Here is a 26,845-nt window from a genome sequence, read left to right on the forward strand (position 1 = left end):
AGAAACCACCAGGGACCTTACATTTAAGGTTAATAAAATTCTAGAAAAAATAATTCAATTTTAGGCAGGCTCTCTTTTAAGTCAGAATGCCCTTGTACTCTTCTCCTAACTGTTGATTGGTAAGAAAATGAAACATTATTTTCTCTAATTTAAATGTAATTCCTTTACAAAAGATTGTGCAGTGCTGGGTGGGATGAGTGAAAAAGATACTTGGATAGGCAGTAATGGGATCTTTTGAGGATATGCTGTGGGAATTTTCAAGAATGTTTCTTGCGTACCTGACACTCCTCACAGGTGGGAGAGGAGGCACTTGCTACAGAGATCATTGGTGCAATGGTGGAGCCCTCTGGTCTAACATAATTTTATTGCAAAGTTTGATACATAAAAAGATAAAAAGAAAAAGTACTCTAGTTTCCCTGCCTCCTTGCTTCCTGTCATTCTCAGAAGCGGTCTTGCTGTAGTTCCAGGGAAGTATCAAGAATACACGCACACACACACACACACACACACACACGCACAAAGGTAATAAAGACAGTGAAGAAAGTACACACATATAATTATAGATGGTCCCCGATGTGATAGTTTGACTTAAGAATTTTTTACTTTATCATGATGTAAAAGCAATGTGCATTCAGTGGAAACTGTACTTCCAATATTGAATTTTGATCAATATTGGAAACTATACTTCTAATATTGACCAATATTGAATTTGATCTTGTATATATGTATGTATACGTGAATATATATATATATATGTGTGTGTGTGTGTGTGTATGTGTGTGCGTATATATATATATATACGCACACACATACACACACACACACACACACACACACACACACACATATTCCTCTTGGCTTCCAAAATACCACTCTCATCTGATGTTCCCAAAACATCCTGGATAGTCTTTCTCCATTTCCTCTGCTTGTTCTGCCTTCTCTATTGCACAGCTCAGTACTGCCGTTCTTCAAGACCCTGACCTTCTTCTTGGGTAACCACATCCGTCTTCAGTTCTCTAAATCCTGTAGAAGTGCTGGCAATTCCAAGTATGTATCTCCTGCCCAGTCATCCCTTTTGAGCTCCAGACACACACACATCCAGTTGCCTACTTGATGTCTTCGTTTGAATGTCTTATAGGTATCTCACACTGTGTTTCACCCATCTCATTAAATTGTACTAACATGTATTCAGATATGCAATTCTGAAATATGGCTTTTATTTGTGCTTCTTCCCACCCACTCATGGAATCTATTTTTCTTATCTATCTCTTTACTCCCCAAATAAACCTTTAATCCACGCACGTATCTCCATCTCCCCAGCGACCATGCTACTTTTACCCACCATCTTCTTTTACCCGGACTCCTGCAGGAACCCCTGGCATATTTTCACCCCCCATGTCATTACTCTGCTTACATCACTTCTGTGTCTTCTCATTTATCTTCCAATAGAACATAACCTTCCCCCCAGAGCACAAAAAAACCCTCAGGGCCTGGCTTCTGACTACTTTCCTGAGCTCATCTCAGATGCATAATTCCTTGTTCATTCTACTGTGATAATGAACATGAAAAGTCTTTCCTGTCTCAGGGCCTTTGCACTTGCTCTTCCCTTCAAATGCAATGCACTTCTCCTGGTTCCCCTGACTCCCAAATTATCTGCATACATCAGAACTCATCTGAATGTCACCTCCGTTGTTACCCAACTACCTAACATTTCCCTTTAACCCAGCGTGTTCTCTATCATAACATCATGTTTATACCTTTTATACTTTGCTATTCCACTTGTGACTCAGGAACCAGCAGCATCAGCAATGCTTAGGGGACTGTGAGAAATGCAGAATCCCAGACCCTGCCTCAGACCTAAGAAAGTTAGAATCTGCGTTTTACCAAGATCCTCAGTGGATTACTATGAACATTAAAATTCAGGAAATGCAACTCTGAAGCCCTGATCACAAACTATATTTATTTCTTTAATTATGCATTTGCTTATGTCTGTTTCCATCCATGCTGTGAACACCATGAGGTCAGGGACTTTGTCCATTTTCTTTACTATTGAATCTAGTACTCAGAACAGTGCTTGGCATATAGTTGGCACTCAATACATATTTGATGAATGAGAAATTTAAACTAACTTTCTCAATTGATCCATGAAGAACTGACGATTGGAAAAGTCAAGAGAATTTTTTGAAGTCACACAGCTGTTTATGAACAAAACTGGTGTAAAAAAGCCCACAAAAAATAACAACAAAACCATTCTTGATTCTCCAGGAAGTATAAGGCAGTGTGTGTGCATGTGTATGTGTATGTGTGTGTGTGAGACAAAGTATAGCCTAAGATTTCCTTTGCTATTTTCTCTGTATAACTATCACTGTTAATAGCAATAATCACTTATTTATCATACTTTATCATTCAGAGTCCATTTTCACATATGCTGACCTATGTGGAAATTTACCTAGAATTTGTGTCATTATATTTTCTTTCATTAAGAGCAGAGAAAATGGCAAACACAGCCCACAAGTTTGTGGAGTTTACTAATGGATCAAAAGATCACTGAGAGAGCAAAAAAGAAGAGAAAGTAAAATTTCTCATAAGAATAGCTGTCAAAGAACCAATTTAGTGGAGTGGACAGCTCTTCAGCCAGATGAGAACTATCCAGGATTCCATGAGGGTGTCAGAGGCAACCCAAGGACCTAACATGAATTTCACAGAAGTGGTTTTGAATTTATTTTAATTGTCATTACTGGACTTACTTTTAGTTCAATAGACAGTTTTGCCTAATTAAAAAAGCTTCTTCTATGCTTAAATTTTACTTGTCACTCCTAGTTTAAAGTTAAGCTATTTCTAGCTCCTAATTGGCATGTCACAAATGGACCATGACATTGCACTCTCTAACTCTGACTTCCCCACTTAATTCAAAATGTACCCTCACTGGAGCCAGAGATGTTCATCACAGAGGCTCTGAATCTATATTCTTCTTTTACAAGAGGAAAGACCATGGAGGCCATAATTCTCAGCAAACTGACACAGGAGCAGAACATCAAACAGTGCATGTTCTCACTCATCGGCGGGTGTTGAACAATGAGAACATATGGACACAGGGCGGGGAGCACTACACACTGGGGTTCGTTGGAGGGAAATAGGGGAGGGACAGCGGTAGGTGGGGAGTTGTGGGGGGGATGGCATGGGGAGAAATGCCAGATATAGGTGAAGGGGTGGAAGGCAGCAAATCACACTGCCACGTGTGTACCTATGCAATAATCTTGCATGTTCTTCACATGTAACCCAAAACCTAAAATGCAATAAAAAAGAAAAGACAGTACAAGAGAGACGATTCTAATGGTCGCGGTGGGGTTGATGGATAATTCATATTCTAAGGATATGTTTAAATCATGGACTATAAACAAAAAAGCGACCTAAAACAGCCAGGCCAGCCTGCCTCCAATACAGGAGGCTTGTACAGTATCTTGTTATGTGGTCATCCAGGAATTCTTTTTTTATATCATGCTAAAATATAAGTAACAAAATTTATTAATATATAAAACATGAATTTTAAGCATATAATTTAGTGATATTAAGTCCCCAAAGAGAATGAGATCATGTACTTTGCAGCAACATCGATGGAGCTGGAGGCCATTATCCTAAGAAAATTAACAGAGGAACAGAAAATCAAATACAGCATGATATCACTTACAAGTGGGAGCTGAACCCTGAGTACATGATGGACACAATGAAGGGAACAACAGACACTGGAACCTACTTGAGGGTGGAAGGTGGGAGGAGAGGGAGGATCACTACCTATCAAACTATGCCTGTTACATGGGTGATGAAATAATCTGTACACCACACCCCCTGTATAACAAACTTGCATGTGTACCCCTGAACCTAAAATAAAAGCTAAAAAAGAACATTCACAGTGGTGTGCAACGATTACTACTCTCCACTTCCAGAATTTTTTAAATCATTTCAAACACTCTGTACTTCTTAAATAATACCTCCCCATTCCCCTGAGTTCCCAGTTCCTCCCTGATAATGACTTTTCTATTTTCTTTCCCCATGAATTCGCCAATCTAGAATCCTCGTGTAAGTGGAATCACAATATTTTTCCTTTTGTGTGTGGTTTATTTCACTTATTTATTTGTTTCATTTATTTTTAAGGTTCATCCATGTGGTAGCATGTATGAAAACTTCATTTCTTTTTATAGAGAAATAACATTTTCTAGTATGTGTATACCACATTCTATTTATTTGCTTATCTGTTAGTGGAAACTTGAGCTGTGTTCACCTTTGGGCTATTGTGAATAATGCTGCTATAGACATTGGTATACAAGTGTCTGTTTGTATCCCTGCTTTCAGTTCTTTTGGGTGTACGCCTGGGATTGAATTGTGGGATCACATAGGCATTCTATATTTAACCTTTAGAGAAACCATCAAACTTGTTTTTCCACGATGGCGGTATCATTTTACATTCCCACCGGCAATCCACAAGTGTTTCAATTTCCCCACATTCACACTGACACTTTTTATTTTTTGTTTGTTGTTTTGTTTTTTATAACTGCCATCCTAATGAGTGCAAATTACTATCTCATTGCCATTCAGGTCTGATGGCACTTAAACACTTTCTGTGCCAGGGAGCACAAAACAACACCAGGAAGCTATTGCAGATCATCTTTAGTTGTTAGAAGGCTCTTATTATCTAGTACTAAATCTTGCCTCCCTCTGTCAGTGACTCTTATCCTTCACTGCACATCAGAGTCACCTGGGAGCTTTTAAAAATTTCTCCATCCGAGTTGCAATCCAGACCAATTAAATCAGCACCTTTGAGGGTGGATTCCCAGAATCAGCATTTTTTAAGGCTCCTCAGGTAACTTAAATATGCAGCTAAGGCTGTGAACCACTGCTTAAAACCCACCCACTGGTCCTAGTTAGTCTCACAACCTGTGATAACATTATCATTGAGCTTTCTCTCACATCCTTTATTAAACAGCCAGCCTGCAATCCCCCACTGGCCATCCAGTCCTCCTTACCCTCCTAGACTTTTTTTTTTTTTTTTTTTTTTTTTGCCGTGGAGTATATCATCAGCTGACACTTTACATACTGTCTTGTGCATCTGTTTATTGTCTGTTTTGCTCTCTGTTTGACTATTGCTGTCTCTCTAGGACATACAACAATGCCTAACACAGAGTAGGTGCTCAGAAATAATTGAATGAATGAATATGTAAATCTACTCTTATTTAAAATGGCAGCCTTCAGGTAGTTAAAAATAGCTTTTTTATTTCATCCATGGACCTTCTTTTCTCTAGGTAAAATATCTATACTTTCAACCAGCCTTTGAAGACATTGAATAATAAATGTTATCATTATGAGCACAATATAGCTCTCTTTCACTCAATCAGCAAGTAATTGAGCACTTATTATGTAATGCATATGTAAAATTAATACATAATAATACATACTCTAGACTAGACACTGTGCCAGACACTAGAGATTATAGTGAAAAATATAACCAAAGTCAATCTGTGGAATTGGGGGACAGACAGCAATCAGTAACAAATCATTTCAGATAACAGTAAATGCTATAAAGAAAATGAAAAATGTTTGTTGGCTGTGGTACATTAAGTGGGGGTTAAATTTAATCTGAGACCTGAATGACAAGAAGTCAGTCACTGAAGAAACATTCCAGGAAGAAGGCACCTCAAATATAGAGGCGCTGGGGGTGAAGGAGATGAGTTTCAGAGGGGCTGTGAGTCAGTCTCTGAGAAGAACAGGGAAGAGAACCACCATCACCTCCTTTGCTAGTGCTTTAACTCAATGAACATGACCTAAGATCAAATGAGTTTTTGGTGGCCACATCAGCCTAGTAAGGTCTTTTTCCTAAGTGTACAATTTTCCTCATTGAATTAAATCTTCCCTATCTAATGTTTGTGCTGTTGATAGTTAGAACTTAAGTGTGGAAGAGTGATTGAGATAAGCATATCTGGAATTTCTTTCCAACTAAACCCCAATCACAAACAATCAATCTGTCTATAAAAACACTTCTCAGAAGAATGGAGGGACTTTCTCATTCTCCAACCACTGCCAGACTGGTTCCTCATTTCCTTTGGCATCTTGTCTTCTGTGCCATCTTAACAGAAGTTCTGGACAACGCCAAAGCCGGGACTTTGCAGGCTGCTGCCATTCGGAGAGAGCATGCATCTTAATTTTCAGTCAAAAGAGCTCAGGAAAGACAGGGAATTCTTGATTTTTGGAACCCTGTGTTCTCAGTGGTGGACTCACAGGACAAGCAGCTCTCCCAGACCAGCCACTAACATGCTGTAACAAGTCAGTTCTTCTGTCTGGGCCCAGTTTTTCCCGTATTCAAATGTAGAGTTTGGGTCTAGGATAAACTTGTTCAATCCATGGCCTATAGGGGCACATGCAGCAGCCCAGGACAGCTTTTAATGCAGCTCAACACAATCTATAAACTTTCTTAAAACATTGTGAGTTTCTTTTTGCAAAAAAAATTTTTTAGCTCATCAGCTATCATTAGTGTATTTTATCTGTGGCCCACGACAATTCTTCTTCTTCCAATGTGGACCAGAGAAGCCAAAAGATTGAACACCCATGGTCTAGGAGTTTTAAGATTCTTTGAAACTTCATTAAAAATAACATTTTATTATACTATAAAAGTTATTAAAATACCTATAACTTCTGAATATTAATCTGCAGATATCATGCTTTCATTGAAAAGAGACCTTCATTTTCAAGTTAATAAAACAAAATGCTGAGTTTACATGGGGAAGGCAACATTTGTAGACTTAAATCAAATGCTGAAATTGACGAGAACACAAATTTGAACTGCAAAAACAATGACACATTGTGAGCACTAAAAGAAATGATCAGCGTGGTAAAAGGAGCCACTGAGCTTATTTATTGGTTGCCATCTTTCCAACGATCTTCACAGAATCTGAATTCAATTTGTCCAGGTGAACTGGTGTAAAAACAACCATCAGACCTCTCCCACAATCTTTTTTCTCTGGGAGAGCCTACCTGTAACCAGAAGCTTCTGCATGGGCTTGAATGAGACACTGTAACAAGAAATGGCTTTGCATTCAGGCAAAGTAACTACTTGAATGCAAAGTAACTTGCCCAGTAACAACTGGTTCAAGTTGTTACTGAGCAAGCAGTGGGATCCTTGCTGATATTCACAGAAGCCAATACTTATAGCCCTGGATTTTGGGAAAAGAAAGGCTTTATTATAAGTTGACTGGCAAGGAAGAAAAAGGCAGAGCTCAAATCTGTCTCCCTGAGCTGGGAGCTGTGGCAGGTTTTATAGGGAGAGGGTAATAAGGCATGATCTGATTGGATCCTTGTGACAAGGTAATGCCAGGAGGTATGATCTTACTGGGTTGTGCCATAAGGTGATGCTAGGGCTCTATATGATTAAATCATGGATCATGCCATGAGATGTCCACTTCATTTAGTCCCCATGCCTTGGTCCAAGCACTTAGGTTCCACCCTCGAGTTCCATGCTTGGTTCATCTGGGCTTGGTCAGTTCAACTTGCAACCTGGGATTCCATGGCAACTAAAACACGGCTCTCCATTTTATACACAAAGTTGAACCAGATTGGTCTGCTCCTGCAGTTACAAAGTTACTATCATTCATTCACTCAACAACTTTTGCAATCTAGTTGAGTAGGTGCACAAAACAGGAATCAACCATATATGTCTGAATATGAGTTGAACTAAGTGCCCTGAAGGAAAGCAACAAGTTCTTGGATGGAAAATAACTGCAATCCCAGGCTTATTAATTCACCTCTCTAAGCCTTATACTCTTATGTAAGGAGCTAACCAGGTTAACATGTCAGGTGGCAAGATCAGATTTTGGTGTATACTAAATGCATGATGTGTTATCAGCTGATGGTGAAGTTACCTTTCTGAAGGTCAATGATGAAAAGATGAATTTTCTTTCCTGTGTCCCAGAGTTTCATTCAATTCTTTGTGCTCATGTGTGTCTTTCAGTTCCAAGGAGGGTTTCGGGTCAGTGGAGAAGGTCGTGCTGCTCACGTTTCTCTCGGCGGTTATCCTGATGGCCATCTTGGGGAACTTGCTGGTGATGGTGGCTGTGTGCTGGGACCGGCAGCTCAGGTGAGCAGCAGGAGGAAACCTTTGGAGGAAACATAGGTGGAGTTCTGAGCTCTCCCTGGAGAGTTGGAAATGTGAACATTTCCACTATAATCTGTAATTAAGGAAGAAAACATTTATGGGAACTATATTTTTAAAATCAAAGAAGAGAAAAAGGAATTGCAATTAATCCTGCAACTCTAATACAACCAGTGTAAACACTTCAGTATATTCCCATCCTGTCATTTTTTTTCTTTGTCAAATGTGTTTATAGCTGTGATCATTATATGCACAATTGTTGAGAGCACATATAATCTAACCTCCCCGTTTTATCAATGGTTTAAGGAAGACGTGGCTGACAAGGGACAGATCTAGAAATTAAATGTGTGTTTTTTGCACTTTTACTTCGTCAGTCTCAACCCTGGCTACAATTAGAAGCACCTGATGCATTTTTAAAAACTATCATCCTGTGGTACTAGTGTGTCTCACATAGTATTTTGGATGTAGTTATCTTTAAAAAGTGATTCATTGTTAAAATTCAAATCTAATCAGGCATCCTGTATTTTATCTGGCCATCTTTGAGGGGAGAGGTGTTAACTCCTAGGGTGCCTGAACTAAATGATCTGGGTTGAGATCTCAGCATCCATATTTATTAAAATGCATCAGGTCATTCTAGTGTATAGCCTGGGATGAAAGCCTCTGGGTCATAAAAAGGTATAATGAAGGAGTTTCTCTCTAAGTAAGACATCCGCACGTCTAATGATGATGCAAATAAAGTGTAAAAGTGCAATTTTCACCAGTGTTATAAATGTGAGGTGCACAGTAGCCAGTCTACTAGTGTGAAATGATGGACTGTGACTACAGTCACAGGGCATACCTTGGGAGGGTTTCCTGAGAATTCCTGACCACGGACTGATGGGTGGGGGGGATGTAACTAGGCAACCGTTGGAAGAAACAGCATCTGTATTGGCCCTCGAAAGGGAGCTGTATGTGCAGGGGAACTCAGATTAGGGCAGGGTGGCCAGAAAGGAGAGGAAAAAAGAGCTTTTGGTAGAAGATAGGTCTGGAGAAGTCAGAAGGGGCTGGACCATGCTGGGTCTTCTCAGCCATGTTACAGAAATGGAAATTGAATCTCACAGAATACGCTAAGCATGTGACTTTTTCTTTCCCCTTTCCCCTCCCTTTTTTTCTTCTTCCTTTGCTTCCCTTTATCCTGTTTTCTCTCTTGGTCTTTTCTCCCTCCCCTTTTTCCCTTATCCCTCCCCCTGCCTCCTCTCTTACACTTTTTCACTCACAGGAAGATAAAAACCAATTATTTCATTGTATCTCTTGCTTTTGCGGATCTGCTGGTTTCGGTGCTGGTGATGCCCTTTGGTGCCATTGAGCTGGTTCAAGACATCTGGATTTATGGGGAGATGTTTTGTCTTGTTCGGACATCTCTGGACGTTCTGCTCACAACAGCATCAATTTTTCACCTCTGCTGCATTTCCCTGGATAGGTAAGGACAGAGCAATGTGCATAGTGGAGCTCCATGCTGGAGACAATGACCTGATGGATATTGGGCAGTGTCTGCCTTTCCTCATTCATTAGAAGAAATGAATCTCAGAGAGGTAAATTTGGTAATTCAGTTACACAGTCACTCCCCAGCGTTTGTGGAGTGCCCCTTTTTAGTCAAGCCCTCTCTGAGGTGCACAGATTAGGAAGGCCTAGAACCTGTCTGCAAGGAGTTTGCAATCTAAAAATCAATAGATGTCAGCAATCAAGTTTACTGTAGAGCTCTAAATTTTAAACTGATGGCATGAACAAAATTCTGAAGAAGCTGAGTGTCAAGTATGAGTACATCTTCCCAGAGGTCAGCAGGGGTGGCTCAGAATGAAAATGCCCTATGTTTGAACATAACCCTTTCCTGAAAATATGTTTCTGTTATAATTTTATGTACATATTAATGTATGTGCATGTAATTGTGAAGACTCTTTTCCAGAAAGTTACAGATGATAATAAATTTCCCAGTAATTTTATGTATTTTGGACCCAGGTCTAGCATTTGATTCTTGTTGCATAATTTTATTCTTTTTCTTCATATTTGACTTCAAGAGACCTAGTGATTTCCATCTTTGCCTCATTTGCTGCAGATATATGTATTTATCACTTGTATAATCATATTTATTTTCCAATTTCTACTAATGTACATTTTATCATAAATGTAGAATGCAATCTAAAGTCAGGCGATTATACAAACATATGCTGTTCTCAATGTAGCCATATCTTAGGGGTTAGCACTCAAAAATGTGGGGGTGCAAATCACATATTGTCAGAATTGCCAGCGACAAGGATTTCTTACTGTCTCTTGAGCAGCCCAACAAACCCAAGTTTTCCTCCAGTCTTGGAATAGATAACAACTCATACCTACTCAGGAAAAATTTCCTAATTTGAAAAGTATGTAAAAATAAACCTGAAGCTGAACCTTTCCAGGAAACCTCTAGACCTTCTCTCAGGGCTGCCCAAAGCAAAACTCCACATCAGGCAGTTGATTTTACACTTTCTCCCATTTTTTTCCTGGCTGACTGGCTCAGCCTTTTTAAAATTTATTTATTTTTATGTATTTATTTTATAGGAGCAAGTCTCGCTATGTTGCCCAGGCTGGCCTCGAACTACTGGGCTCAAGTGATCCTCAGGCTTCAGCCTCCCAAAGTGCTGCGGTTAGAGATGGGAGCCATCATGCCCAGACAATTACTGTTTTTTAAAATTGAGGACTAGGAAAAGTAGTTGACTGAAACTGAAGATCGTGGTATATCTAAAATATATAGATATGTACTTTTAAACACTAACATCATAGTCTTCCCAGAGAATTAATCACACTGGGAGAGGTAGGTAGAGACTGAAATCAGCTGAGGGGACAGTAGGTTCATCTCCTATTTCATGGGACGTATGTGCACTGATTGGAATGACAGGCATAATGGCCTTCTCTATTTGAATTGCTTTCTCTTTTGCTCTGCCAAGAACATATAGTTGAATATGCTTAAGTTAAATGCATGTATAATGATTATATCTCCACTATATAGCTAGAGATAATGACTCTGGTAAAATTGTTCTGCTGGCAAGCAGCCATACCCATTGCATGCCATAGTTGAAAATTGTGTTTATTAGCTTGTTTACAACAATCTGACTTCAGTATATGAAAGACTTTTAAAGACAGTCAGGATACACTGTATGAAAGTTGACATTGCAGGAAATAAAATGTAAAAAGTAGAAAATCTATGGAAATCCTGCTGGATAACCTGCATATGATCATTGCTAAAATGAGTAGCAAGACTGTGAGAATTTGGAGAAAGCCAGGCTGGGAAGTTGGAGGCAGTTGAGGTAACCTCGAGGCCTGGGTAAAAGCAAGGGTAAGAAAAAGAGCCAGTCGGCCAGGAAAAAAATGGCAGAAAGTGTAGAATCAACTCTCTGTTGTGGAGAGCTTGCTTTGGGCAGCCCTGAGAGAAGGTCTAGAGGTTTCCTAGAAAGATTCGGCTTCAGATTTATTCTTACGTACTTTTTAAATGAGGAAACTTTTCCTGAGTAGTATGAGTTGTCATGAAACAGGTTGAATTAGTCATTAAGAAACACCTGCTTTAGAATTAAAGAGATTTGGGTTCAAATCTCAGCTTTGAACATTTTTAGTTCTGAGAATGGCAATAAGTGATTGAGATTGAGTCTTGGTGGTCTTGTCTCTAATAATTGAGGAGCTAGCACCTATTTTATATGACTGCAGTTAGGTATAAATTAGATAATCCATTTAAGGCATCATTTTGGCCCAGCTTGTCACAGTACTCCATTTTAGTGGATGTTGTTGTTAATGTCAGTTTCTTGTAACTATCCATACAACTCATGATCTTTCTCACCAAACTTGCACCTCCTCAGTGAATAGCTGCTCCAATAGCTGCATCATCTAGAAACCAGGTAAATTATTCTAATAGCAATCTTTCTGCATCCCCTACATTTAAATAACAACACGTCCTGTTCATTTTCTTTCCTAAAGAGACCCTAGTCTATTTCTCTCTAACTCTATAATTTGTCCAAAGTTATAACATTTCTTGAATAAATCACTGAACGCTTTCCTAATTATTCCCTCCAAATATGTTTTATTCCCTTCCCATTCACTTGTCACTCACAAGATCAAATAGCCATCTTTTTTTTTCTTTTTTTTTAATTGCATTTTAGGTTTTGGGGTACATGTGAAGAACATGCAAGATTGTTGCATAGGTACACACATGGCAGTGTGATTTGCTGCCCTCCTCCCCTTCACCTATATCTCGCATTTCTCCCCATGAAATAGCCATCTTTTTAAAATGCCACTCTGATATTGTTGCTCCTTTGCTTAAAACCCTTCAGTGGCTATTCATTGTACTGAAGATCAAGACCAGACTAGTACAGGGTTTTTCACCCTCTGTTTCCTGTCCATGTCCCCAGCTTCCCTTTACACTCTTCCTAACCTCACCTCTAGGCCCATCGCCTTGGCCTTCTTTCTAGTTCTCCAGGGTTCTGTGCTCAGCCACCTGAGGCCTTGGTTTTTCCCTTTGCCCCTCCTTTCCTGCACGTCTTTCAGATATTAGTTAAATCCTCTCTTCTTTGCAGAAGTCTTCGCTGACTCCACCAAACCCATTTTTCTCCTTTGTAGAACTCAGTGTAATTATAGTTAAAATTAATTCTATACTTTCTTCTTAAATGTCTTTCTATTCCAATGGGAGGGAGTTCAAGGCTACAAACAAGGGCAAAATCCCTGCCCTCAAAGAACTTGCATTGTTATGGGGAGGTTGGCAATTAACCGGTCATTTCATAAATACTTATTTAGGTATTAGGCAAACACGATTGAACAGATGAAGTGGTCAGCATGTTCTCTTTGTGAGAGTCATGCCAATAATTCCATTTCTTTCTCTGACGGTGGATGTCAAAAACTCCAACACCATAAGTAAGATATCAGATGGGGTTTCTTTTACTTGATTTTCCTTGGGGAGCTTGGAGATCTTGCCTCCAACTTGTATCCAGCTTTCCCTGTCCCAAGAGTGGGCCTCCGATAGTGCTGGAGTCATCCATCCTGAGCATTGCAGGGCAGTGTTTTAGCCTGGAACAGTATAGTTTTATTTATCGTCTAGCATCTGTTTTTGCTGTGTCCTTCCCATCCTAACAGTTTGGTTTAGTTGGGCTGGACCAAGGCACAGAGTAAATATCTCAGTGAAGTGTGATGTCCTTGTTAGCCATGTTATTCCTGGCAGTATACCATGTCCTCCTCTCCAGAGCTGCTGCAAGTCTGGGATCAATGATAAGGGGTAGTGCCTTTGAGCAAGAGAGCTCACTTTGATTTGTAACTTTCTCTCAGATGGCAGACTCCTGGATAAAAGCAAAATGTCGGACTCTTTCAGTATTACAAAATGCAGTTTCCCAGCTCTCATTCTCAGCTCACTGTGTTTCTTGATGCTTTCAGAATTGAATTCTGTTAACAAAAATTTATTGCCTCCTTAAATATAATTTCCAAAGCATAATTAAAATAAATGCATCATATAGTATGGTCATAGGAGATCAAAAACTGCTTTAAAAGCTTTACAGTACAGTTGATTTTTTTTAAGATCTAAAGTTCTGTGGTGAATAAAAACTAACCAAGTAGTCTTAATAGAGTCCTAGTTTTAAAAGTGAAATATGTGGCAGCCATTTAATGATAAATAGTTATGTGTGTTGTCCTAAAAAGATATCACTGGTATATTATGTTGGGAAAAAAGCAAGTGGCAGACTCTAATCTTTAGCATAATTCCACTTTTATAAAATAAATATACAGATGTATGTATGTGGATTTACATGAGTGTGTGGAGAGAGAGAGAGCGATTGAGAATGAAAAAGAAAGAACATGAATGAATTTTCCCCAAAACATTAACAATTGGTTATATGAGGCATAGGGCATAGGTGTAGTGCTGGCCAGAGTGGACGGTCAGTTGAATTGGCATTGGGACCCTTCACTTTTACTAATTTCTATAATATAAATTTTAAACTTCAATTTTCTCTTTACTAGAAGGCTCAAATGCAAGCCTATCCACAATAGCCTTTTAGCTGAAAATGTTGCTAGAATGGCACATTCCTCAGTTCTCTGAGAACATTCTGCTTCAGTGCTGGGAGTTCCCTCTGAGGTCAGAACAGGCTGGAGACCATGGAAATCTTCCTGACCAGTATGTTCTCTCTGCTTTCTCACCAAACACCCTTGCTTCTCCCTCTAAGGAGCCCTCGCAATCTCTTATGGGTGCATCACTCCCGCATTGATCTTGGTTAACCTCCTTCCTGTTCACAACCTTGTATCTGATTTATTCTAACAGTCCCTTGTCTAATCCTCACAGATATTTTAAATCACAATATTAATAATACCTGAACATTATTAAAAATGCCATCAGTTCACAAGTAGAACATAAAAATGTCACCAGTTCTTTCAATATCCACTTTCACAGCTGCATACCCTAAGGTAACCACTATAAATAGCAACTGCCTGCAAATGCCGGTGATTTCATATGCAATAAGCAGACCTATCTGAATATGTTTTGAGTTTATCATTTAAGTAAGCCTTTGAAGAGTGCTTGTACTGTATATATGCCAATGAATTTCCTGAATGCAATGTTTTTACCAACTTGTTTATTGGATAACCTATTAGCAAGGTTTCTTTCAGCAGCATGTGACAGATAATAAGTTGATTGTTCAATTAACTGGAAAGTGTGGCTTCAGACATGGCTCTCTACAAGGATTTGAACAATATTATCTAGTTTAACTTTGCCCCTCTCTAACTCTGTTTTCCTCTCCTCTTTGTCTCCATCTTGTCTTCTCATTCTCCCTGTTTACTTCCCTCTCTGTTTCCCTATGTCTGTTCCTCTCTTTTTATCTGTCCCTCTTTGTCCCTATGCTGTCCATCAGCTCTGGTTTCTTGTTAGATTTTTTTCTTAGGCCGGATTCTTCCGCCGGGAAAAATAAATAAGGCAACAAGTCTTAAGCCATTCTTAACATGTGAGTCCATAGGAAGAGAAATCTAAATGCTGTTTCTCACGGAAGACTTTCGGTTGGCTTTATTTGAGTCAAATACTCTTCACTTAGTGAGTCACTGTGGTGTGGAGATGACACATCCTGGTTACTGGGCAGAGGTCAGGCACCATGACTCTCAGCTTTACTGAAAGCATATGGTGTGAAGGAATGGCAGTTCCCACTGAAAAGATGGGTGTTGGACAGACAAGAAGAGGAGATATCAACTCCCCTTTGGCTGGCCAGAGCTGACACATACTTTTATGGAGCCTCCACAACATGACAGAGGTATGTCATCTCCAAGCCTTCCCTATATTAGGCAAAATATTTCTAGATCCTTCTGCTGGCCTCATAAGCCATACTTTCAGACTTTTAACCATTTTGATCCCCTTTCTCTGAATATGCTGACTTTGTCCTTTACTTAGCATCAAGTGTAATTTCCTTTAAAAACAAGTCAATTTCACTTCATTGAAGACAGCATTCTGTATAGTATTGCAAAGTTCTCTTTTGGATACATCCAGCAGAATTGTCACCCTTCCTCTGCACAGCTCAAAAACTTGATGTGTTTTATGTGCAAAATTCTCCAACAGTTTCTTAGTCTCAGATCCTCTTTCAAACAGGTTTACTTGTAAAACATACAATTCTTACTTTAAGGTTACATGTTTAATCCTGTGCTGGAGATAAATGTGTCTGCATTTCTTAATGATCTCCCTGGAGTATAATTCAATTTCGTAATGTATAAATGAAAAGTGTCTGTCATTGTGAACTGTGTCACACAATTACATTTGTTTTCCCAATAGGATTGAAATGCATTTCACAAGGAAAATATATTAAAAGTTTCTCCTCCTCACATACCGTTTAAGGGCAGGTTCAGGCTTTGTGCATAATAATAATATTTGTCGAGTCAAATTTCATGCCAGAGGTATGAACTGTTATTTTTATATTCATTTCAGCAAACATTTATGAAGTGCTTACTAATTACTAGGAGTCGTTCTGGACATTGTAAATACAACGGTGAATGATCAGATAAAGCTTTGAATCATGGAACTTTTTGTCTAGTTGGGAATATAGATAGTATACAGGTAATTACAGTAAAATTGGTGACCATTTAATACTATAAGGAGAAGTAAAAACAAAAATAAAAAAAAAACACACAGCTTTTGGAGTCTGCTAAATTGCAATCTCCAAAGCAGGTCAGGCTCCTGAGGAAGTGACGCTGACGCTGGGATCTGCAGGTGCTGTGGGTATCAGTAAGGGATAGGGAAAAGGGTGAGGCCTGGGGAGTGGCTGCTCCTGAAACATGTGAAAACCCCCAGGAAAGCCCTTGTTAACCAAAATCTAAATTCTGAACTTGGCTTTCACTGCTTTTCCAATGTGTTCTAAGTCTGCTTTTCCTACCTCAATTCCTACCCATGAGTGATCTGTTATCATTCCCTGAATAGGCTACGTTTCCTCATAACTGCATGTTGCTACCTGTGCCTTGAGTTTCTTTTATTTTTCTGGCAAATATCTGCCTTTCTTCAATATTCAGATAAAATGTGTCACCTTCTCCAATGACTGACTGGGATTCATTCATAAAAATTTGTCATTTCTTTCTCTGAACTCCCATGGAGCATTGAATGTAAGCATCATGATTAATATAAGGGTCTTAGTATGCATGTCTCAATAATTGTTGAATTTGTCTGCCTTGCTATAGAATATAAACTTCTTGAGAGTATGCCTTATCTCATCTATTTGTGTGTTTTTCTTACTGGAACGTAATAGCTGCTCCATGCATATTTGGCTGAGCATAGAATGTTGAGATGGTTGTTTGATATGACTCTGGGATTAGTTTCTCTGTCCTCACAAAACTCTCAATATAGAAAGTGTTTAAGAATGAGATTTGGGGTGCTAGTCTGCTTAGATTCAGTCACAGCTTGACTGGTTGTCAAGCGTGTAATCATGGAGAAGTTATAAAATCCATTTTTGTTTTGATTTGCATTTTTTTGACGATCAATGACAAAAGTTTCTGGCCTTTGTTTTATCTGTAAAAATTGTGTTAATAATAGAAAATCCATTCCCTTCTCTTTTAATACTTGTGAGGAATAAATAACAGAGTGTTAATATTCAGTTAATAAACTGAACCATACATAGACCAGTGCATGGTATTTGGTGAGCATTCAATTAATGTTAGCCACAAGGACTGTTCCATTATTGTTTTCCTCTGTAAATGCAAACTCCTAGTGGCTGTAGCGAGGCCCTTCCCAGACATTGATAGTCATCTTGTTCTTTCTGACTCAAAGTTGAGTGCCCTTGAAGGTTAGTTAGATGCTTAGATTTTCAGCCTTGAGTATGTCCCCTCTTTCCTTTGGAAATTTCATTCATTGTGTGGCTACACCTGCACTTCTGCTCTTACCTCTTCTCTCACCCCTGTTGCACACTTGGCCTTAGGGTTGTTTTTTTATACTTTAAGTTCTGGGGTACGTGTGCAGAACGTGCAGGTTTGTTACAAAGGCATACCCGTGCCACGGTGGTTTGCTGCAGCCATCCCCGTCATCTACATTAGGTATTTCTCCTAATGTTAGCCCTCCCCAATTCCCCCACCCTCTGCTATGCCACCTCTAGCCTCCCACCCCCCATAGACCCCCATGTGTGATGTTCCCCTCCCTGTGTCCATGTGTTCTCATTGTTCAACACCCACTTATGAGTGAGAACATGTGTTGTTTGGTTTTCTGTTCTTGTGTCAGTTTGCTGAGGATGATGGTTTCCAGATTCATTCACGTCCCTGCAAAGGACATGAACTCATCCTTTTTTATGGCTGCATAGTATTCCATGGTGTATATGTGCCACATTTTCTTTATCCAGTCTATCATTGATAGATATTTGGGTTGGTTCCAAGTCTTTGCTATTTTCAATAGTGCTGCAATAAACATGTGTGTGTGTGTGTCTTTATAATTGAATGTTTTATAATCCTTTGGGTATATGCCCAGTAATGAGATTGCTGGGTCAAATGGTATTTCTATTTCTAGATCCTTGAGGAATTGCCACACTGTCTTCCACAATAGTTGAACTAATTTACACTCCCACCAACAGTGTAAAAGCATTCCTATTTCTCCACATCCTCTGCAGCATTTGTTGTCTCCTGATTTTTTAATGATCACCATTCTAACTGGCATTAGATGGTATCTTAATGTGGTTTTGATTTGCATTTCTCTAATTACCAGTGATGATGAGCTTTTTTTCCTATGTTTGTTGACTACATAAGTGTTCTTCTTTTGAGAAGTGTCTTTTCATTTTTTGATGGGCTTGTTTTTTTCTTGTAAGCTTGTTTAAGTTCTTTGTAGATTCTGGTTATTAGCCCTTTGTCAGATGGGTAGGTTGCATAATTATTTTCCCATTCTGTTGGTTGCTGGTTCACTCTAATGATAATTTCTTTTGCTCTGCAGAAGCTCTTAAGTTTATTTAGATTCCATTTGTCTATTTTGGCTTTTGTTGCCATTGTTTTTGGTGTTTTAGTCATGAAATCCTTTCCTATGGCTGTGTCCTGAATGGTACCGCCTAGGTTTTCTACTAGGGTTTTTATGGTGTTAGGTCTTATGTTTAAATGTTTCATCCATCTGGAGTTAATTTTTGTATAACGTGTAGGGAAGGGATCCAGTTTCAGCTTTCTGCATATGGCTAGCCACTTTTCCTGACACCATTTATTAAATAGGGAATCCTTTCCCCATTGCTTGGTTGGGGTTCTATGTCTATCTGCCTGCTCAACATCTTGTCTTAAACATCTTTCTGTTTTCTCAAACTCAGTGTGCTCAAAATAGACATTTTTATTGTAAACTAATACTATATCATCTTCTACATTGTACATTGAAGGTGAATGTATTAGCTATATTTTAGTCATTGAAACATAATATTTTGAGGCCATCTTTTACATATCTACCATGATTAGCTGGATGCCAAATCGCACCTATATCTTTTTTAAAAAACTTTTATTTTAGGTTTGGGGGTGTATTTGAAGGTTTGTTACATAGGCCACTACCAATGTATAAATGTTCCCTTTTTTCCACAAATTCGCCAGTATGTGTTATTTATTGACTTTTTAATAGTAGCCATTGTGACCAGTGTGAGATGGTATCCTGTTGTGGCTTTGATTTGCATTTCTTTAATGATCAGTGAATTGAGATTTTTTTTATATGATTGTTGGCTGCATATATGTCTTCTTTTGAAAAGTGTTTGTTCATGTCCTTCCACCACTTTTTAATGGGGTTGTCTTTTTTTTCTTGTAAATTTATTTAAGTTCCTTATAAATGCTGAATATTAGACATTTGTCAGATGCATAGTTTGAAGGTATTTTCTCCCATTCTGTAGGGTCTGTCTGCCCTGTTGATAGTTTCTTTTGCTGGGCAGAAGCTCTTAAGTTTAGATTCCATTTGTCAGTTTTTGCTTTTGTTGTGATTGCTTTTGGTGTCTTCATCGTGAAATCTTTGCTTGTTCTTATGTCCAGGATGGTATTGCCTAGCTTGTCTTCCAGGGTTTTTATAGTTTTGAGTTTTACATTTAAGTCTTTAATCTATCTTAAGTTGACTTTTGTATATGGTGTAAGAAAAGGGTCCAGCTTCAATCTTCTGCATATGGGCTAGCCAGTTATCCCAGCACCATTTATTGAATGGGGAATCTTTTCCCAGTTGCCTGTTTTTTGTCAGCTTTGTCAAAGATTAGATGATTGTAGGTGTGTGGTCTTATTTCTGACTCTCTATTCTGTTCCACTGGTCTATGTTTCTGTTTTTGTACTAGTACCATGCTGTTCTGGTTACTGTAGCCCTGTAGCATGGTTTGAAGTCAGGTGAGGTGATGCCTCCAGCTTTGCTCTTTTTGCTTAGGATTGCCTTGGCTATTTGGGCACTTTTTATGATTCCATATGAATTTTAAGATAGTCTTTTTTTCTACTCCTGTGAAGAATGTTTTTGGTAGTTTGACAGAAATAGCATTAAATCTGTAAATTGCTTTGGACAGTACAGCCATTTCAACAATATTCATTCTTTCCAGCTATAAACATGCAATGTTTTTCCATTTGTTTGTGTCATGTCTGATTTCTTTGAGCAGTGTTTTGTAATTCTCATTGTAAAGATCTTTCTCCACCCTGGTTAGCTGTATTCCTGGTTTTTTGTTTTGTTTTGTTTTGGCAATTGTGAATGGGATTGCCTTCCTGATTTGGCTCTTAGCTTGGCTGTGATAGGTATACAGGAATGCTAGTGATTTTTGCACATTAGTTTTGTATTCTGAAACTCAGCTGAAGGAGCTTTTTGGGCAATTCTATGGGATTTTATAGATATAGAATTATGTTGCCTGCAAAAAAGGATAGTTGGACTTCCTCTCCTCCTATTTGGATGCTCCTTATTTCTTCCTCTTGCTTGGTTGGTCTGACTAGGACTTCCAATACTAGAAGAGAGAAGGCATACTTGTCTTGTGCCAGTTTTCAAGGTAAATGCTTTCAGCTTTTGCCATTTCGTTATGATGTTGGCTGTGGGTTTGTCATAGATGGCTCTTATTATTTTGAGGTATGTTTCCTCAATACCTAGCTTTTTGAGAGTTTTTAACATAAAGTGCTGTTGAATTTTATTGAAGGCCTTTTTCTCCTTCTATTGAGATTGCCATGTGGTTTTTGTCTTTAGTTTTGTTTATGTGATGAATCACATTTATTGATTTGTGTATGTGGAACTAACCTTGCATCCTGAGGATGAAGTCTACTTGATTGCAGTGGATTTGCTCTTTGATGTGCTGCAGGATTCAGTTTGCAAGTAATTTGTTGAGGATTTTTGCATTAATATTCATGTAAGGATACTGGCCAGACTTTGCTGTTGTTGTTGTTGTTGTTTCTCTGTCAGGTTTTGGTATCAAGATGATGCTGGCCTTATACAATGAGTTGGGGAGGAGTTTATTCTCCTCAATTTTTTGGAATAGTTTTAATAGGAATGGTACTAGTTATTCTTTGTACACCTGGTGGAATTAGGCTGTGAACCCATCAGGCATGGGCTTTTGTTTGTTGGTGGGCTATTATGGATTTAATTTCAGAGCTAATTATTGGTTTGTTCAAGGAATCAATTTCTTCCTGGTTCTTCAGTCTTGGGAGGGTGCATGTGTCCAGGAATTTGTCCTTCTCTTCTAGATTTTCTGGTTTGTGTGCATAGAGGTGTTTGTAGAGGTTTCTGATTAGTTACTTTTATTTCTGTGGGGTCAGTGGTAGCATCCTATTTGTCATTTCTCATTGTTTATTTGGATCTTCTCTCTTTTTTTCTGTATTACTTTAGCTAGCATCCTATCTCCTTCATGTTTTCAAAAACCTAACTTCTGGGTTCATTGATCTTTTGGTTGGTTTCTTGTGTCTTGATTTTCTTCAATTCAGCTCTGATTTTTTTTTTCTTGTCTTGTGCTACATTTGGGGTCGATTTGTTCTTGCTCTCTAATTTCTTCAGTTGTGATGTTAGGTTGTTCACTTGAGATCTTTATAACTTTTTGATGTAGGCATTTAGCGCTATGAATATCCTCTCAACACTGCCTTTGCTGTGTCCCAGAGATCCTGGTATGTTATGTCTTTCTTCTCATTAGTTTCGAAGAACTTCTTGATTTTTGTCTTAATTTCATTATTTACCCAAAAATCATTCAGAAGCCTGTTGTTTAATTCCCATGTAATTGCATGGCTTTGAGTGATTTTCTTAACCTTGACTTCTATTTTTATTGCAATATAGTGTGAAAGTGTATTTCATATGATTTTGTTTTTTTTTGCATTTTTTGAGGATTGTTCCATGTCCAATTATGTGATTGATTTAAGAGTCGCCATGTGGTGATGTGGTGCCATGTGGTGAATGTGGTGATGAGAAGAATGTGTCATGTGGTGATGAGAAAAATGTATATTCTGTTGTTTTGGGATAGACAGTTCTGTAGAAGACCATCAGATCCATTTGGTCAATGCTGAGTTCAGGTCCTGAATATTTTTGTTAATTTTCTGCCTCAGTGATCTGTCTAATGCCGTCAGTGGAGTGTTGAAATCTTCCACTATTATTGTGTGGGCATCTGTGTCTCTTTGTAGGTCTCTAAGAACTTGCTTTATAAATCTGGGTGCTTCCGTGTTGGGTGCATAGTTATTTAGGATAGCTAGGTCTTGTTGAATTGAACCCTTTGTCCTTTTTGATCTTTGTTAGCTTGAAGTCTGTTTTGCCTGAAATTAGGTCTGCAATCCCTGCTTTTTGTATTTTCTATTTACTTGGTAGATTTTCCTCCATTCCTTTATTTTAAGCCTATAGGTGTCATTACATGTGAGATGGGTCTCTAAGACACATACCATTGGGTTATGCTTTTTTTTTTTTTTAATTCTGCTTGCCACTCTGTGACTTTTAAATGAGGCATTCAACCCATTTACATTCATGGTTAATGATGATGTGATTCATACATGTCAGCATATCTCAAAGGCCTGAGAATGTTTCCTCAGCTTGGTTTGTTCTGTTCTTAATATTTGTGATTGCATTGTGAAATTTTTGTATTTTGTTAGCTCTGTCAGATTCATTATGTTCTTTTTTTTGGACTGACTATTTCATCCTTCAGCTTCTGTATCATTTTATTGTGGTTCTTAGTTTCCTTGAATTGGGTTTTCCCATTCTGCTGAATCTTGATTTTCATTCCTATTCATATTCTGAATTCTATTTCTGTAATTTCAGGCAGCTCAGCCTGGTTAAGAATTCTCCTTGGAGAACTGGTGCAGTCATTTAAAAACCTACAACACTCTGGTCATTTGAGTTACCAGAGTTTTTGCATTGGTTGTTTCTCTTCTCTGCATGTGGGTATTCGTTTAACTGCAGTGTAGATTGAGTACAGTCAATAAACTCCTTTCCTTCATGTTTTTACAGGCCAAGGCATTGTGTAAGTTCTTTATTTGAAGATGACTTCTTGTCTTTGGTTTCAGAAATGAGGTATTTTTGGTGTTTAAGTTTTGAGGTGTGATACTGTGGGGGGCACTTAGGCATATGGTCCATTGGTAGACTCTTGCTCAGTTGTGTGGTTTCCCTGTCTCCTCACAGTTGCAGCAGTGTTCCCTTTAAATGATCTGAAAGTGTGGGTTCCTCTCTTCCTTGCATGCTGCCTGTAGATCATGGCTTGGAATTCCCAGGCTTCCCACTGCAACTCTAGGGCAATTTTGGTATTCATGTTCCTTCCTCCACTTTAAAGTGGCAGAAGAGGGACCTTAGTAGTGGTTGTGGCCAAGGGTCTTTTGCTTATGTCTTGGAGGCTCCACCCCAGAGAGACTGAGGTCAGGAATTGCTCAGTGCAATCAGCCTAGGATGGAGGGTATGTGCTATGGGCTTAAGTCACGGGTTCCTTATCTAGTGCAACCAGAGGAGTAGGTGGGACCCATGAGAGATGGTCTGGCCTTCTTTCCTTGGGTCAAATGCAGCTTGTTGGAGGTGTTGAGAAGGTACTGAGGGTCTTTGCTGCTTCATTAGTCCAAGGGTAGCAAGGTCAGTTCCACTGCAGAGGCAGTGGCAGAGAGGCTTTCAGTTGCCCCTGGAGTCTCTGTCCAGGGAGGTTCTGAGTCACTACGGGCTGGATACCTCTGGCAGGGGATGGCTCGAGGCCCATACCTGGAGGACCTGCCTTTTGAGGAGATATGGGAGCAGGCACCTACTTAAGTCTGGCCACTTCAACGTAATTGCTGCAATATGCTGGGGGCCTTCTCCAGTTACTACTCACCTTGGATTTCCCAGTACCTGGAGGTATCAACAGTGAAAAGTGCAAAACAGCAAACATGGCAGCTTGCCTCTCCCTCTAGGAGCCCCATTCTAGGAAGGTACATAGCTGTTACCAGCCCAAATGCACCTGTAAGAGACGGCCAGGGACCGCATTTGGAAGGTTTTGTCTAGTGAGGAGGAATGGGTTTGGTAATTCACTTTAAAAAGCAGTCTGGCTACGTTTTTGTAGAGTGGATGTGCTATGCTGGAGTTCTGCTTTAGCCACCAGTCACCTCAGACTCTCTAAAGCCCAAAGGCCAGAACAGCTAAGTCATTCAAAAAGCAAAGATGATATCCCACACTCCCTCTGGGAGCTCCATCCCAGGGATGTTCTGTCGGCCAGAAAGCAACAGCAGGGAATGGAGACCCCGGTTGGAAGGTCCTGCCCAGTGAAGAGGAATAGGATCAAGGACCCACTTAAAAAAGCAGTCTGGTCACATTTTCATAGAGCAGCTGTGCTGTGCTATGGGACAGCTTCTGTCCCCAGTCAACTTGGACTCTCCAAAGCCCCAAGGCTGGAATAGCTAAGTCACCCAACAGCAAAGATGGCATCCTACAACTCCCACTGGGAGCTCTGTCTCAGGGAGGTGCAATGCTGCTACCAGTGGCTGGCTGGGAATTCCCAGTCAGTTGCGCTTATCCTGTAAGGTACTGTGGAAGTGGTGCCTGCAGACTGTCACTGCTCAGCCCGCTGGATTCATCCCCTTTTCTAAGGGGATGAGAAAGGGATGTACAGGGATCTAACCTTTTGCTTTGCCAGGGTTGCAGCTACTTTTGCCAAGAAGCACAGGAAGCCCAGATATCTAGGGCTCCCAGATCTCTGCATCTCCCTGCATGGCTGCTCTGACAAGACTCCATGTAGCTCTGTGGGTCAAATTGAAGGCTCCTGTGGAGTGGGTTCACAGGGGAATCTCTTGATCCAAGGGCTGAAAAGATCTATGGCAGCATCATGGGTTCTAGGGTTTGCACATTGATTCACTACTTCCCTGGGAATAGGGTGTTCCCCTGGTTCCATGTCACTCCAGGGTGGGCCAATGTCCTGCCTTGCTTATCTTCATTCTCTGTGGGTCGAGTTGTTTCCTTGAGTAGTCCCAGCATATGTATGTGAATGTACCAGTTGAAGGTGCTGTTTTTACTCACTTCTTTCATTCCTCTCTGTGAGAGCTGTGCACACTAGCTCTTTCTACTCTGCAATCTTGGCCATTCCCTGTAAATATCTTTGAAATACGTCTTCTTTATTCCTTCTTCCCATCCCATTTCTTGATTACTGTAATAGATCATGAGTTGCTCTTCCTGTATATTATCTTATCTGTCAGGTTCATATTTAAATATGTCTTCTTTCTGTGTGTCCTCAGCCCATACAGCTTCTAGGGCACTGCACAGTCTTCTCCTCTTCCTAGACAGGGTTACTTTTGTCTAGCTTTACCCCACTTACCAGGCATATACTTCAGTAGATGTGGGTTTAAAACCCAGTTTTACTGTTACCTAGTTGTATGCTCTTGGATAAGTGGATTCAACTCTCCAAGCCTCAGTTTTCATATTTGAAATGAGGATGAGTGCTGCCTTGCAGAGTTCCTTTAGAAATTAGATACAACATAGAATACAATTCCTGCCGTATAGTGTGCCCTCAATAAATGAATGTTGTATGTAGCAGGAATAATAGTAGTTGCAGCAGGAGAAAACAATATGGACAATTGCAATATAGTTAGGAAAATGCTGTGTTGTAGAAATATACAAGGTACTATAAAAAAAAGAAAACCAGAGCAGAGATGGAGAACCATTCACTGATTTCAAGAGCCAGAGAGGACTTTACACGGAATGTAACCCCTGAGCTGAATCTCATTGAATCAGTGACACAGTCAGTACGATGCTTTTAGATGTCATTTTTAGCAGGTTATTCTTTTTCCTGTAGTCTGTTATAAAATGCCTTTTTAGATGGATGACACTCCCTTTCTTACAAATTTTATTATCATGAAGGTACGGAATAATGTTTTCTTTTGAGATGGAGTCTTGCTCTGTCACCCAGGCTGGAGTGCAGTGGCAGGATCTCAACTCACTGCAACCTCTGCCTACTGGCTTTAAGTGATTCTCCCGCCTCAGCCTCCCAAGTAGCTGGGATTACAGGCATTTGCCACCACACCTGGCTCATTTTTATATTTTTAGTAGAGACGGGGTTTCACTATGTTGGCCAGGCTGGTCTTGAACTCCTGGCATCAAGTGATCCACCCGTCTTGGCCTCCCAAAGTCCTGGGATTACAGGCCTGAGCCACCCCACCCACCCACAGAAGAATACGTAAGAGAAGAACATAATAAACATTAAATCTGAAGATTGCTCATGGGATCATAATTCGTTCAAGGCCCAATCTGATGTCCTCCACATCTCTGACAGAAAGGAGTCTCTTTCTGTCCCCCTACCCCTACAGCTTTTCCTTCCTGGAACCCACAGTTCTGCCTCCACTCTTGGCTACTTTCTCAGCACTGCTTCCTGTCCCCAGCTCCTGGTGAATAACTTTGCTGTATCTTCCTCACTGATCCTCCAGGTGCCTGGAAGCTCGCCAAGCCTGAGGACCACAGGGAAGAGGCCTTTACTTCTACCTTAAAGCTACTGCTGCTTTTCTCTCTTCTCCACCTCCTCAAAGGGGGGACAAGGGGAACTAAAATATAACAAAAAGAATTACTAAGAGCAGAAACACATGTCTGTTCATCCAGAGCTCTGCTACAAAATTGTATTGAACCACCTTCTGCTAGGAGGACTGCTATCCAACCAGTGAACCCCACAACTACCCCAGGCTATACATGACCTGTTTACCTGTTGTTATCTATTGGCATGTAACATCTACTTCAAAACTCCAGCAGCTTAAGCAACAATGTATGATCACTCGATCTTACACGTAACCAACTCCGTTGCAAATAGCAAATGTGATCTTCATGCTTTCATTCACCTTAGAGACCTGTTCATTCAC

General features: G+C 39.7%; 1 protein-coding gene across 2 annotated transcripts in view; it reads left to right on the forward strand.

The window, feature by feature from the left end:
• Window positions 1-26,845, forward strand: part of HTR4 (5-hydroxytryptamine receptor 4) — a 205,041-nt gene that overhangs the window by 94,385 nt on the left and 83,811 nt on the right. For both annotated transcript variants that reach the window (XM_017531352.2, XM_017531351.2), the window contains exons 3-4: window positions 7,997-8,122; window positions 9,396-9,596. In XM_017531352.2, the coding sequence (XP_017386841.1) occupies window positions 7,997-8,122; window positions 9,396-9,596 (327 nt within the window). The remainder of the gene's footprint in view (window positions 1-7,996; window positions 8,123-9,395; window positions 9,597-26,845) is intronic.

The sequence above is a fragment of the Cebus imitator genome, unplaced genomic scaffold (genome assembly GCF_001604975.1).
Source record: "Cebus imitator isolate Cc_AM_T3 unplaced genomic scaffold, Cebus_imitator-1.0 Scaffold71, whole genome shotgun sequence".
NCBI lineage: Eukaryota > Metazoa > Chordata > Mammalia > Primates > Cebidae > Cebus > Cebus imitator.